General features: G+C 34.0%; 1 protein-coding gene across 3 annotated transcripts; it reads left to right on the top strand.

Moving 5' to 3' along the window:
* Window positions 1-454: 454 nt before the first annotated feature.
* Window positions 455-15,997, top strand: LOC142337521 (uncharacterized). Of its 3 annotated transcripts, none has more exons than XM_075386808.1 (3): window positions 455-535; window positions 4,192-4,545; window positions 15,637-15,997. In XM_075386808.1, exons 2-3 carry the CDS (start codon window positions 4,239-4,241, stop codon window positions 15,936-15,938), a joined length of 609 nt encoding a protein of 202 aa, XP_075242923.1. In that variant the 5' UTR covers window positions 455-535; window positions 4,192-4,238; the 3' UTR covers window positions 15,939-15,997. The 3 variants fall into 3 exon arrangements, with proteins under 3 accessions (XP_075242923.1, XP_075242921.1, XP_075242922.1); XM_075386806.1 differs by having other exon boundaries at window positions 4,180-4,545; XM_075386807.1 differs by lacking the exon at window positions 455-535 and having other exon boundaries at window positions 4,157-4,545.
* The last annotated feature ends 252 nt before the right edge of the window (window positions 15,998-16,249 follow it).

Genomic DNA, 16,249 nt, shown 5'->3' with positions numbered 1-16,249 from the left:
TACAGGAGGTTAGTTAATTGCTTTTCAGGATTTCGGGGGGTCTGTTCGAGGTCAACGGAGCAGTACTAGTAGCAATCATCACTACCATCACAATCACTGCCTGCCTGAGGGCACAAACTGTCGGAGGTCTTCAGCCTCCTCATTTACCCAATCCCAACCACTCAACGGGGGAGGAGGCGTGAACAAAAAGTATTCAGCTTCTTCATTCACTGGCAGCTTCTCCTCTGCCTCTGCTGCGCTTAATTGCGCCACGATTTCATCGACAAATTACAGACCCCCAAATTCCGGGACGTCCCCACTTTTTGAATTGTTTCCTTCCATGAGGTAAAATTGGGAAACGTAGTAATGGTTGGCGGATAACTGAGCAATTCATTTTGTATTGCATCCAATTGGCAATAACTACAATTTGTTCAACTTTTATTTGGCTTTTTTACAGTTAGTTTTTAATCTAGTACTTAGGAGTTATATTTAGAAATAAAATTTGATAGCAATTTACCTTTGACATAGAATATATTGCGAACGCTTATAACAATCGGTATGTCGAGTTTTTCATTGAAAAGCAAATAAACTTAAAAAAGCTTCTCAGAAATTTAGAACTTTTTCCCTAAGCAGCTAGGAATATTATAATTTTGGGTCAATTATTTAATCACAGCGTAGCTTGAATTCTCATGACTCCGTGTGGTTTCGACATTGAATTCCTAATTGGAGGAAAAAAATAAAACGCAAAAATTAATCTTAGTTATCCAAAATTTTTTATTTGAAAAATTTATATTTGTTTATTTAATGAACCCAAATCAACCGAAACTATTGATTGATTGATTGTGAATATTACCAAGATATTTATAGGGTTTTCAAGTGCCAATATCATTCAGGTATTATCAGTTATTTCATTTTTTGACTAAGCGGGACAGTTTTTTCCGTTGATGAGCAAACTAACTGGGTTTTTATGACTAAAGCAAAGTCATAGAAAAATTGTATCTAACTCATAATGTTGTAACATTACTTTTTTGCATGAACTCCTTTTTAAATAACTGTCTGAACTTGACAGGTATTAATGCAAGCTTGTTACTTATGTACGCTAATAAGATTTTTGCTGCCATCACTATATATCGTTTATTGGGAAAGCTGTTTGTTAAAAAACAAAAACCAGCATCAAAATTTGAAGCCATCGATTTTTGTTTCGCATTTTTCACATTTGCATTTTAAAATCAATAGTACGCAAATCGATAATCTCTTTCATTTTGCCGCGAAAAATAAACCCACATAATTACAAATTGTTGAAATTGATTGCACATTTCAGGAAAACAATGTTTAAGCCAAAATTTCAGAACCGAAATAGCAAACTTTGTTAGCTGGGTTGTAGTATTAAATAAAGAATGAGATTGATTAAATATTTAAGATGAAACGCAGTTAATTTGAATAATTTGTTTTTCTAATCAATTTACATTGATATTGTATGGCGTTTGAACACGCAAGCGGAAAAGAATTCGAAACTGATTTGGTTCACATTTTGTCTTGATTTAAAATTGGTCTAATTTTTTAACATGTATAAATTTATTCATTCATTTTAAATTGAAAAACAAGGCGGCTCGTTAATGTGCGTTCGCACATGATGTTCCGACCCGAGCTCATCTACATTTTTGACTTAATTGTCAACCAAATTAAGAGATAACAAAAATAGATGTTTGAATTTAAAAAAAAATGCTACATTTTAAGTTAATTAAACACACTAAATTCTGCCTCGATGAAATAGCAATCAAAAGTTTCATTCATGTGAGATCAATAACTCATCACAATAAGTCGTATGGCAAAGAAAAATACATCAAAACCACGAAATTTTTGAGAAAACCCATAGTATCAAAGTCAAAAAATTCTACAGCTTTCAACGGAAGGCATTTAATACGCTAAATTATGCCTAGATGATGTGACAACTAGGATGTTTGTCATTCAAAATTTATCAATAAGACATTACAACAAGTCATTGACTATGAAAACAACAACAAAAACAAGCAATATTCAAAAGTTCGGTAGAAAATTGAGAGAAGAAAGTGTCGAAGCTACTTAAACCATAAACTTTTTTCTCTGAAAACTTTGCAACGATCCATTGAACGTCTTCACTAAGCCAATGGGAGCTATCAATATTAGGATAATGTAATACGATTTCAAAAGGAAACAAAATTACTAAAAAAAATCCAAAAATTGTAAAAATTATGAAAACTCGTGCACCGAAGACAAAAAAAACCAATAGTTAGAAGACAAAACCGCTAACTAGATAAATCGTTGCTGATGTAGAAAAAAAGCGGTTCTGTCATTACCGAGACTGACTTACAATCCACGAAAATAAGCTTAAGATTGATTTATGTTCAAAAAAAATAAAAAAAAAATATTTTTAAAGTCTTAACAGCCATTAAACTCAAAAGCTTTCACAGGAATTCAATGAATACGCTCAGCTATGCCACGATGTGAATACAAGGATGTTTATGATGCCTATGTAGTCAATAAGACATCACAATATGTCTTACGACTATGAAAAAAAAACAAGAAATACAGGCAAAAACCAAATTTCCTTTAGAAAAATGGGAGAAGAAAGTGTTGAAGCCATTTAAACCATATTTTTTTCTCAGAAAGTTTTATCTATGATCCTTTGGACGTCTTCACTAAAGGAAGATGTAGCCATCAGTATTCGGATGACGTGATAAGATTTAAAAATGAACCAATAAAACGAAATGTCCAAAAAATTTTTAAAAAATTTTGAAATCTTGTGGCATTGAAGACGTATAACCAATAGTTATTTGATAAAGCCGCCAATGAGATTAACTTATGTTGCAGTGGTATGAAGGAGTTCAATCCTGTTTTTACTGAGACGAACTTACAGTTCACAAAAATAAGTTTATGATTTACTAATTTTAAAAAAATTTCGAAAATTTATTTTCAAAGTCTTAACAGCCATTAGCTGTCCACTCACAGCACTAGATAGGTTCACTTAATGCTCATTAGCAAATCTATTGCACTTTTAGTCAACAAGTTTATGCCATAGGATTATAAAACTTTAGTAAAACCTCAAAAAATAAATCAAAGTTTCATTTGAAATTACGAAATTTGAGATACGAGTCCAAAAAAAAACATGAGCGATCCCTTCGAAACAAATTTTTTGTTCATTGGGCTTCATTTGATCGTAAAAGAGGTTTGTCATTAACGGAACTTCGATATTAAAAGTGTCTAGTAGTCTCTAGGTGACTTAAGAAAACAAAAAAATTGCAAAATTTTCTAAAAAAAAGAGCTCCCAAACCTAATTCGATTTTTTTTATATATTAAACTTCCCTCTAAGACTAGAACTAGTCTTTATTATCTCCTTTCGTCTATTAAAAACCTAAAATTGATTTACTTTTTGGCGTGAAATCTAGTTTTGAATTAAATTTTTCGTAGAAAAAACGTTAATTCGAACGAAAATACGGTAAAAGTGAACAAAAGTGAACCAAATATCCAGTGTTCACATGAAACTTTAAACCTCGATAACTCCTCGAAAAAAAAACGAAATTCAAAAAAATCTTTTTAATTTCGAATTCTACGCTGGACGAGCTTTTTAATGATACCACGCACATTTCTCTACGATGAATATATCGGTCGGCCAAAATTCACGGAACAAAAAAAACCCATTTGAGTATATTGTTCCTCCCCCCCACAAGTGGGGTCGGAACAAAAAAATTGTCCTAAACTATTCCAGCTTCAAAGCTTCAGAGGAAAATTTAGATCTTTTCAACAAACCCCCTCCCTTTGATACCTTGCAAAGAATCACGATCCCCTAACAGCTATACTTCTAAACATATATAATTAGCCTAAAGTTCAGATAAGCTGATATTAATATAAGCGGGATAGTTGACTGCTGTTCACGGACAGACCTATCATCCGCTGTGGGATTTAATCCGGAAATTTCCGGCCGGTTATTGCGGCAAAGCTTGCCCATCGGCACGACAGAAGGAATATATTGTTTTCGCTTTATATTCCAATTCGGCCAATTCTGGCTTAATTTATTTTATTGAGTTTTATAAACAATGAGTATGCGTGATCAATAAATTAATCGCTTGAAACATATTCAACAATCTCTCTTTTGCAAGGGGGAGGGGGGGAGAGATTGTTGAAAAGATCCCAAAAAGTTGTCAGGAAAATTTCTTGAATCAGAGTTTTCTCAAGCTTGGGTAGAGAATCATCATAAATCCCTCATTTATACTCCCCCAAAAATGGAGGAAACAATTCCGAATATCCCCTCAGCTGTTACAATCGAGAACTCACAACGAACCCGAAAATACTCGGTAATTCTTGTCGATTCGTACAAGCAACCAATCAGCAGCAGACCCCCTCTATCCCTAAGCAACCCCTCCCCAATATCCCCTGGGGGGACTCCTGAGAGCACCCCAAATTGGAGAAGAGCTCGAACTTATTCCCTCATGATGGAGAATTATTACACTCCCCCAAAGCTGTCCCAGATGACGTGTAAGGACTATTTAAGGTGCAGTGGGGTCATCTTCAGCGGGTTTGCCATCACAGGTGAGATAATTGCTTCAACACTAAATTTATTTGGGGATTAGCAGCTTTATGCCAGTCCTACTGTTTTGCCCGTGTTGGTTTGGCCGATAACCATAACTTTGAAAAGTGGTCTTGAGAGACTGAATATATTCTCCAATTTTTTATTTTTTTGCTAATTGGAGAAGAATAAGGTGTCGAAATTTCATTTTTTTTTCACTTTCTCACAATATTTTTTAAAACTTTTTATGGCGTCTACAGACTCGTATAGATTTAGGGACTTCAAATATGCACTACAAAAATTATAGATTGATTTGTGCAATTTTAAATACAATTTTTTGGCAACTCAAAGTATATTCAATAGCGCTGCAATGTCAGGTCTAAACCTATATGACTTATTGGTAACAAAAGCTGGTAGAAGAAATTTATCACAAAAATTGCAAAAATTATTCAACATTTTTCTTTCTTCAAACATATCTCAAAGTTTTCAAAAACCTTTTTTTATGCAAAAACGATTCTACACATGGCTCATGTTCAGGTCGAATTTCTCGGCCCATAAAAATGTATAAGAGTGGGGCTGCAATGGAAAGATCTTTTAAGGAAAATTCAGCTCAAATCTATCATATCTTTTTGGGCTACAATGTGGGGTAAAATGATGAAAGAGTGAAGGTTTAAAAGATAAATTAAACCCATCAAGTATACAATTGAATTCATAACTTGGATATGAATATAGGATAAATTAAATATATTTGACGGACTTGGAATATATACTCAACTGCACATCGCTTGTTGACATTATTCTATCAACTAAATGCAGTGAAGGATTTTTAAGCCACCATATTAAAATACATCAAGTGAATAAATTATTCTTCTCTATTCTTCTCTATTCAACTATCTCGCAAAAGGCCTAACTTGCTCAGTAAGTGATATCAAGAATATGTCAGCAGTTATCTAGAAAATAAATTATTTGAGATGGGTTCTGAATTGCGAATAAAAGAAGTAAATGATGACTTCTTTACCCTGTAAGGCGTTTTGAACAAAACCTTTGGCCTTTTTGCGTTTTACTTTGATAAATTGTCGAAGAAGTTTTAAAATGCTACCTCGAAAAACCAAAGGCTCCAAAAAAGTGTCATCAAGATGGATCACCGATTGCTTTTTTATTGAAAACATCCTAAGAGAGTTAAATGAGTTACATTGTAAGAGAGTGTAACGCCAGAGAAAATGCGATCATTTTATTGGAATAATTTAGAAGTAAAGTAGCGTGAATTTTTGGTAGTGAATTGGCTGATAGACATTTGAAAAAAAGAACGGAAAGTCGATGTAGAATTTTGAGCATTTATCGGAAATAGTTGATGAAATCTTTTTAAAAGTTCTAGTCAGAAATGAAAATCAATATTCAAAAAGAACTAGAAAGGTTCCAATAACTAGGGGAGCAGTAAAATTAAAAACTAAGTAAAATGGGGATTGCTATAACTTAAACATTATTGCCGTACACGCCTACTGTAAGAATGGCAATTCTAGTCATTCGCGGTGCGAAAAAATTGATTTGGAATGACGTCCTGAATCGCGGAGCGAATCAGGCTACTTAGATTTGCAAATGCTCGATTGAATTTCCACAGTGCTGATTGGCGAAGCGAATCAGGCTTGTGAGATTTAGACGAGTTGCTTATCGCGGGGCGGTTAGGCTAATCTTTTAGAGTGTTGTGGTCGCTTATCTAATAGAAAACATGATTTAGAGTCATGAATTACAACTGGTTACAAAGAAAGTTCTGACTTGAACGAATAACTCAGCAGCTGATTACCATTAATCAACAAACATATATGGTATGAACAATCCCAAATTGCTTACAACTGGGATTAAACAGATGTATCAACAGTCCTAAATATGGAAGGTAGAAGGGATGAACAAGTTTTGAGTAGGAGCGTCATAGACATAAACAAATAACTATTGAGGGTAGCCTGAATTACAACTATAAATGGAAATCACCAACGTGAATGATAAAATAGCAACGGAATGATTAGAAATAAAGATAATTTTGGTACCTACTCCCCCCTTACAAACGACAATTGAGTTTTGCAGAATTTTTGTTTAAAAAGATGGCTTGGTGGAAGAAAATTAACTAAAAATGTGTACTAATTAGCTATGAATAATTTATATGTTTGCGTTGTTTTGTGAGGTTTAGGTTTTCAATGGCTGTTTGAACCGAATTCCAATTCCACTTCAAGATCAGTGAGTGTTCTTGCGCTGATGTTTGTTGAAATGTAGGTCTGCACCATAGGAGCTATTTGTTGCGTGATTAGACCGATGTCGTTTTGACTTTCTTTGGGAGGATTTCGCCTTGCGAGTGACTGGATTCCTTCAAAAACTGTTGAAAGTGGAGCAACTGAATCGAATGCAGACGTCGTGCACTATTCGATGAGGTTGGATTGTTTTCAATTTGCACGCTTGTTTCAGGCACCGTTTTTTGTGGAGGGCACGAGACTGTTGATTCGTCTGATTCAGGCTCTCGTCTTGAACGTTTGCTGCGCCTCGGGTCTTCCGAAAGATTGTAATTAAGTTTTCTTGAACCTTTGGGTTTTCGTTGGCGAAGGTGTTGTAGGTGGTAGCGGCTTTAACGTCATGCTTACTCGTAGAGCGCGTTATGAATTTGTTGTCACTGACGAAATTGCACTTAAGTCGTCTGGTTGGATTCGGCGGCTCATCTTCTTTTTCCCTCCATTTTTCGTCTGAGGTCCGGTGAAAAGGTTCGCAATATTCTCTTCTGCCACCCTGAACCTTGTGGTCTTCGGTTTGCGTTTGGCATATATGTTTAGAGGATTGTCGTTTTCGGCCTTGGTACAAACTTTGCCATGTCTGACTTTCTAACTGTTACCTTATTTTGCCTGCCTCTTTCTTGCAAAGCTTTATTTGTCTTCGTTTACAACGGTTGAGCGAGGCCTCAAAACCTCATATAATCCTTGAAAATTTTTCTTGGACCGCTTGTTTGCCGGTATCTTTTTAGCTAGCTTTAAAGTGACCGATTCTTCTGTCCTTGGTGTCGGTCTGCCCTGTCCTTCAATGTAGACGAGACCTGATTTGCCCTGCGGATCACTGATTTGTCTGTCATTTGCGTCTTTTTTTCCCGTTGGCTTGGTTCATCTTTTTTTCAGTGTCTCTTCTGTCCAGATCGTCCCACTTATTTGTAGGAATGAGCTGCGTCCAGTTTTCGGTGTCTTGGTCTAAATATTAATCAGTTAAAGTTTTGTAGGAGAGCTTAGATGTGCTTAATTCAGTGCCTATATTGCTGAGCGGCAATTCCGGCTGTCTTCCGAAATGTGCCTCAATTGGGGAGATTTTTAATGTTTTCTATTTGCAGATATGAACCTGATAAAGAATCGAATTTACGGAGCTTTTTTATCTTGAAATTAGTATTAGCTGCTTTTTTTAATGCGTTATGACTTTAATCCTTTAATCTACGTTTGATTGTTTGAAATTTACTCTCGACTAGGCATAATGCCCTGTGGTTATTGATTGTCACAGCAATTACTTCAATATTATGTTGTTCACTGAAATTTGCTTTCCTACATGGCATCGAGCTTGGTCAAAGCGAAAGCGGCGCGGTACGCCATGTAGCAGAATATAATTATGTAGAAACTTTTCTAGGCTATTACCGTTAGCGTGTTCACATACTTTGCTGAGGAAAAATTATGAAAATGGTCTCACAATATAAAAAAATATATGTTTCTTGGTGTCTTTTTCTATAAATGGGAACGCCAAAATCTATTTTTACATCCTTGTTTTGTTCTCTTCACCGTTTACTAGGTTGACATTTAGTCGAAGGGTTTATAAGTTTCAAATTTTTGCCTATTTTAATTCACGGTGTGCATTTCAAGTTTTCGACAAAAGTTCCCAATTCATATTGCCACCAGGCGTGAATGGCCACATCAGTCATACCACAGCTTCTGGAGTCAGTTCTGTGGTGCATTTCAGTTAAGTTAATGAAATGATTGACAATTCGCTCAAAATTTTTATGGAATGATTTTGTTGAGAATTTTTGCTCGAAATACCCTCTTTTTTATTGAATTTGTCGAGTTTGTTTTCGCGCTGCAATTTGCTGCTGCGTGAATGGAATCGTCTTTTTGCGGAGCAATTTGATTATTAATAATTTCAATTGGGTTGGGTGATTGAACATCCAAACAAAATAAATGATTTCTTCGAGGTCAAAAGTTGAGCAAGGTTGGATAGTGAGTTCACCATGCATAAAAAAAGTTCAGAGTAATAAGTTTTGAAACGCCATTTTGTTGTTCTCAGTAAAACATTGAGCTTCAACGAACGTTTTGCAAAAGTAGAAAACAAATTGAACAATTTTGAAGCTTTTTGTTACAAAATTTATGACTAAGAACAACTTTGACTTCAAATCAAATGATCAAAGCGTACAATAATACGTTTAACCAGTTATACAAAAAAATGTACCGTATACGGATCAACTGTTTTAGAAAAAATCAAGCTAATTGATTCTAGATAACAGATTCATTACTATCAATTGCACATTGTAAGGATTTGTTAATGTAAGGCAGTATCCGGAAGCAAACAGAATTATTTCAGTCTAGGAGTTGAATCTAATGAGCCAATACATGGAAAGAAAGCTACTTGATCGGTCAATTCCTTTTAATAAAATCTTTGAGAAAACTAAAAGTCGACTAGAAGAAATTGCAAAAAAGCTTGAGGTCAACAAAAAGATCTTGGATGATTTCTCATTTAGCTCTAACCCAGTTTTTCAAAATTTTTAAAACTACTTACCCGTCAGCAATGCAGGAGGTAACAATTTCCTCCCATTGTCGAACCAATATTTGTGTCATGATATTCTAGATAATATTTTCAGTGAACCGTGAGTTAGTACCAAAAATTTTTTTTATCAGAGACAATAAATTTTTTCTTTTTAGGCAACAAGCATTGGACTTTATAAATTCATTGCTGTTATTTCTGTTCCCATTAATAATATTATTATTACTTCTATCATTATTGATATGATTTTTTTGTGAATTTTTGTTATTGTTTTGTAATAACAAGATTTTTTATTGCTGTTTATTGTTAATATTATAACAACTATTATTATTATTATTATTTTGGTTACTGTCATTATAACTATTATTTTTATTTTAAAAGTATTATTATTTTTCTTATATTTTATTTTTATTATTTTTTTTTAATTTTATTAATAATATTTTATTATGTTTCAAAAAACTCACCACGAAATAACTCGAACGCTCATTTGACTCCTTTGCTTTTTGGCTGATGTAACAAATCAGTTTGTAAAGTTGTTCTCAAATTATTTTCGCCAGAAATGTCTCTAGATGAACCGAGACCGAACGTTAATCCTAGGCTTTTTTGATGTTTTTGATAAAAAGATTTTTTGTCTAGTCACCCAAACATTTGTTTCACAAGAAGTATTGCTATGAACATTTTTATTCTTTTTGCAGTATTTTGGAGATCAAATACTGGTACGGAAATTGAATGTTTTAAAGCTCAATTGTTTGAGGCGTCAAAAAGCACAAAAGACTCAAAAAGCACAAAAGACTCAAAAGAAGTTCTGCTCGATACGCTGGCTGTTATTGCGAAAAACAAATATTTAGTTTTTGAGATTTTTTCAAATCGTGAAAACATTTTTTTCCTTTTCTGCTTTGCAATCATATGTGTATGTTGTGCCCAAGCAAATTCAATCTAATTCAGCCATTTTCAAAGTGCAATTTTGTTGCTTGACAATATGAAAAAATTGTTGTTGGTTTCTGGTCGAAAAAATATACGGGTTTCTAGAATGTCGTTTTAGTTCTATATGAAGAGCCAAGCATTTTTATTTTTATGACCTATCGATAAAGTTTCAGTGTTCAAATCGCGGTGGCTTAAAAATCGCCGTTTCCTTTTTTTTCTGTACAAAAACCTCAATTAAATTTCAATTTTGTCTCGTTGGTTCTATTTAACTCAGACCAAAAATGCGTTTGATCTCCCAAGTTGGGATGGAAAACATTTGCCTTTTGAGATATACATGTAAACGTAGTCAACGAGATTTCAAAAAATGTGAAATTTTGACAGTTGAACATAGCGAAAGACAGTACTTGTAGTTTTAACCCGAAACACAGACTAATCTTGTGATAATATTTTGAGCAATGCAATATGCTTATATATTGAGCAAGACATTCTAACCGCAGTAATCTCCAGACAAAGCAGGATATTTATTCGGTTGATATTTGATTCCGTTGCTGATTTTTGGGAGAGGGTTTCTTAATTTCTTTTATTGTTTATTTACTTTATTTTACGACACACTAAAATCAAAGTACTGTTTGTATATCGCCTGCAATATTTTGTCCGCTAATTTGGAAATATTTTGTCTCGCTTCCAACTCTGCGTAAATAAAAGCTCCAAATACGACAACAGCCAGGTTTCATGCAGCTGAGGGGTTCACCAAAACAAGTCAACAAACTGCCTATTATGGGCGATATTTGATTCTCATTTCCAATCACAAAGATATGAAGTACGATTTTATTGTATAGCTGTGATAAAAAACTGGCTACGACCAAACTTGGATACGACTGCTGTCCCATGATTTGATGAGTATTTGGGTCTTTCCCCATTACAGCCTTCCCAATAAATTATGGCCTATAGTAACCCCTTTATGGTATATTTACAGTATTGAAATGGGGGGTCGCTTAACTTTAACTTACATTTAATAATTTCTTAAAAGAAGGGCGTGTCACAGAATCACTTGCAATCAATGGTTTGACCAGACAACAGAAATAGTTGCGCTTTTGGAGAAAAGTCAGCAATCAACAACATCTAGCATCAAATTTAACTTTGACAGTAAGTAAAAGAATTGGGCTGTTTTTGAGGATTTTTGGGGTTGGCAAAAGAGAAAAGGTGACACGAGATGGCTTGGTTCACGTATGTTGTGGCTCTCGGGAAAAATTGACCTATTTCAAAATTAATGGCAATAAGTTTAATTTGGATGAAAGCAGTGCTGTATAAAAATCACTTAAAATGTCAACTTTTTTGTATCTTTTCCGGGAAAAATATTAAAAAATTGTAAATTTGTATTACCTTTCTATATATTACCTTTTTAGTTATAAACATGAGGTAATTGTCAAATCGACTTTTAGCGAACTGTGAAAGGAAACCTTTAATATTCTTTTTGAAATGATTAGTTAGGGGTCAAACAGAACCGATCTAAATAATCACAACTTCTATGTGTTGATGAAATGGAGCTAACGATGTCAACGTTTTAAATGAAAGCCATTAGTTTTTTTAAATAAACTTCAATTCAATTTTTCCTTTTTATCTGCTATCATTTGCAAAGTTGACAGTAATTTTGAAATCTAAATATGGAGCACTCATTTGCACTCAAGAAGAAAATAGTACAGGTCTTGTGTCTTGTATCACCGAAATTCAATAATCGGGTGATTAATTTGTTGTCTACCCAAAAATTTGTCGTTTGAAAATATTGCTCAACTAGATGAATAATCAAAAGTTTTGCGCAAACTCTTCACAATAGATCCATCTATTATCTTCCTTCAACAATAAAGATCACGCAAGTTGTCAAATTGTCTAGTGCAAAATTGACCTAAACCTTACCTCTCATTTTCTGTTACATGACAATTTACCCAATGCCATTTTGTTTCCATTTTACCCAATGCCATTTTACTCAATGCCATTTTATCCAAAACCAACTTACCCAATGCTATTTGATCTTTTCGTTCAATTATCCGATTAGCAGTCGCTATTTCAAGGATGATTTTTAATATTTGTGGACATTATAATCCCATGTTCGGTTGTGATAGTTTCATATCAAGTCCCACGGGCATTTTATTATATAGTCGGCTAATCCCATGTTCGGTCGTGGTAGTTTCATAATTAATTAAGTAAATTTGGCATTATGCATCTACACATAAGGCTCGATTCCTTCAAAATTTTACCTTCGCCTTCCATGTTAATCTCAAATAAGTTTTCGAAATGAAATTGTTTTTGCTAGAAATTTGACAAGTTGTTCAATGTTTATTTGATTGTCTGATTGTTTCTAGAATGATTGCGGTTGCCTGTTTCTAATCGTACTTAACTGCGTAATTTACCAGACCTCCTCCCTTCACAAAAAAGATAAACAATCTATTGAGCGTACAATTAAAGATGACCTCACAGCCTCAACTCTGTCAAAAAGCAAGATTGAGTGATAAAGACCTCAACAAAAGCTTATTTGAAGTAAGAAAAATCTCATATATTTGTAAGAAAAGATCTTTATGACCAAATAGAAAAAATCTTAACTAGATAAATCTTGAAAAACAATCCAAGAAATGGAGTAAAAAATTCGACGAAAATCCTCAGTTTGAACAACAGCATAGTTGAAATTGTGAGCCAAGAAGACAAAAAGAACCAATTGAAAACATTCGAGTTAACTAAAAATAATAGCATTTAACACTTATACACTTTTCGTATTGGGGTAATTGTTAAATGAAAAACAGTTAACTCTCCAAAGAGAACTAAAAAATAGCTTATAAGTAAAATCCAGTTTGATAAGAAAAACAAAGGTAGGTAAAATCAACAAAAATTGTTAAAACTATTGATTTAAGCAATTAACAATTAAGATTTGGTCAAAGAATCTGGTGCATACGTCCTCGGAAGCAGTTGTAAAAGTTTAAAAGGATCCACATAACAGCTCAGAGCTCCTGATTGCTTAATGGACCAGTTGAATTTAACAATTTTCACAAATTTGAGGAAAATGAGCAAAAATTATAACTATCTTTTTATATTTCAATTATTTCTGTAAAGTCTAATTTATCTCGAAGCCAAATTTTTGTGGTCAAAATCTGCAGAAAAAATAAATCAAAAGCTAGTATGGAACTGGATGAAGATAAAAAAGACTTTCAGTCACGAAAATAAGTACTGTTTAGAAATCTTAAAAAAGGTTAAGAAAACGACGTTGAATGTATGTTGCATCAAATTTACTATCCTCATAACCATTTTTGCTGCTGAAATTTAACCATTAGACTGTAGCTACAAATAAAACAAACGAACAAATGAGAGAATACAAAAAGCAGCGTGGAAATGTAGTGAAGTTTAATACCTTCTGGTCTTCGCCTGTTCAACCCGTTTTGAAAGCAGAAGTTCATCAAAAAAGTGAGAATACGTTTTACTAAGATACATAAAGAGCTTCATTTTAGAGAATTTTTATGGACTTAAAAAAACTGGACCAAGAATGGACTAGAAATGAGTTGAACTAATAATTTTGGGCGAAACCCGAAAAACACTAAAACGCACATGAAATTTCCGCACATGAACAAAAAAACAACAGAACACCATAAAACCAATTTTTTGGGTGGTAGAGACAAAAAGAAAACCGATAAAAATTCGACTCATTTATAGATATTACAGCTATTAACCACGTTTAATTAATTTAGAGTAGAAGAAACAAGTAAGAACAGATGAAAAGAGAGATCAAGGAGACCAAATTTTCTGTAAAACGCACATTTTTGTAAGACGCTCTTTCTCTCAAAGAAAATCAAGCAATACTCTATCGAGCATTTTCCCAACTTCGGTGGTAAATTTTACACCATTTTCCCACAAATTTAACCGCTTTCAGGGATGCAAACAATTTGATTAATTAATTTTGGGGAACAAAAAAAATTGAAAATTTCTTGAATTTCCATTTCAATTTTTCACGAGGTTTTCAAAGATTATTGTATCTTTCCGCAAAAATATTGGTCGGTTTATCAAAAGAAGTTGGGCTGATATAAAGTTCTATCCTTAATTTTATTGCGGGTTGAAGAAATGTACTAGTAATCAAGCGGCGGGTTGTACAATTTCTGAATACTTTTGGAGGCAAAAGAATGTTTTTCTTGATATTTTATGGATAAACTTCGTTTAATAATTTTCTACATTTAATCGTTTGAAGATATTTATGATCTCAGATGAATAAGCAGTAATTTACAAATAACCTTGTTTGTAACCTTTACTTTCAGAATCCTATTACATTGTTTTTGAATAACAGTTTTTAACAGTAAAGTTAAAACTGATATAATGCAAGAGACAATCAAATCTGAGAGAAATCGGAAGTATAACAAATTTAAATTAAATTCAGAATTGTGTGATCAATTTTTTTCAACCGTTTTAGCTTTTTAACAAGATTTTTACCTTTTTTAGTTTTTTCAAGCGAAATTGTTCTCTCAGTGTTTTGTATACCAAGTTTATTACATTTTGCATATGCATCTATTCTAAAGGTGAAAAATTGTAGAATAGAAAAAAATTTATCTCAATTTTCCTTGAGAAATCTAAATTTAAATGCGTCTCTGGTGCAGCGATCAATTCATTTATTGAGGACTTTCAATTGACAATACTTGTGGATTTCTCCACAAGATATCAATCGGCCGAATTGGCTGAGGAAAAAAGTCGGTCATAAAGTTTCCGGAGCTACTTATTTTTTTTAATTCAGTGTATTTTCAGGCCATCCCAGGTTGAGGTCCAGACCCAAATTGGTTTATGATCAGACCCAGTCGAGCGCTCACCCGTGTGTTCCCAGACCGAAATTACAGGGTCTGGAAGGAAGTTCGAGCGCACTACAGTCTGGACGATGGTCTGGAGATGGTCTTATCAGAGGTCGATTTGGTCTGAAAAGTCTGATCATAGAGGGATTCGAGCGCACTTGGGTCTGATCAGAGCCGCATTCGAGCGCAATTGGGTCTGATCATAACCTCTTCGAGCGCACTTGAGTCTGATCATAGTCTGATTAAGGTCTGGGCAATGGTCTGAATTGGAGTCTGGACCATGGTCTGAAGATGGTCTGATCAGAAAACCTTCGGTCTGAAAAGTCTGATCAGAGATCTTTTGTGTCTGATCAGAGGTATTTTAGGTCTGGAAAGTCTGATCAGGGTGAATTTCCGTCTGGAAATTCTGATCAGAGATAATTGCGGTCTGGAAAGTCTGATCAGACGAAAATTTGGGTCTGGACCTCAACCTGGGATTCCTTTGAAAACTCAGCGCATTATCAGCATATTTTTACAATTTTCAGAAAATTCATCAATGCCGTTTTTGAAAATTGGTTTAAATCTTCATTTCTTGCAATAATTTGTTGTTTTAAAAGTAAATAAATTTTGCAGGTATCATCATCGTCAGCCTTTCTGGTCTCATCATTGGCCCTGTCTGCCTAGCAGTGAGCAACAACACCTTCAGAACTCTCACTCTCTGTAGCATAGTTCAGAAGAAAGATCACGTGGTAGCCCTCTTCTGCTGTGGGGTATGCGTCCTGTTCCTGATACTGTTGATTATATTCTTGGAGAAACGGCAGAAGTATCACGACAAGAAAGCGGTGGAACAGATGCTAAGTGGCCAGAATTACTATAAGTACTCGCGGCGACAGTCTAGCTATGTCAATAATAAAAACAATGCCATCAATATTTGAGTTATCTCATTTCTAATTTTAAATCTTTCACATTATTTTAATTTAACTTAGTGTTTTTGTTTCATTTTTCAACAGTTTAGCTGAGCAAATAGCTAAAACAATACCAGCAGCTTTTGCGTTTTTTAAAAACCATAGTTAGTTGGATATTAACTTAATTTGTGTTCTTTAATGTGCACGTCCTTTGGCAAACTTATTTGCTGTCCAAAATTGTTCAAAAATCTGTTTATTACAGTTTCGGAGACAAAAAAATTGTTAGAACTTAAATAACTCTTATTCAATCATCACATTGATTCCTTTTAATCATGAGAGTG

The sequence above is a fragment of the Convolutriloba macropyga genome, chromosome 4 (genome assembly GCF_964194025.1).
Source record: "Convolutriloba macropyga chromosome 4, txConMacr16.3, whole genome shotgun sequence".
Taxonomy (NCBI): domain Eukaryota; kingdom Metazoa; phylum Xenacoelomorpha; order Acoela; family Convolutidae; genus Convolutriloba; species Convolutriloba macropyga.
This window is presented reverse-complemented; position numbering and strand designations above follow the sequence as displayed.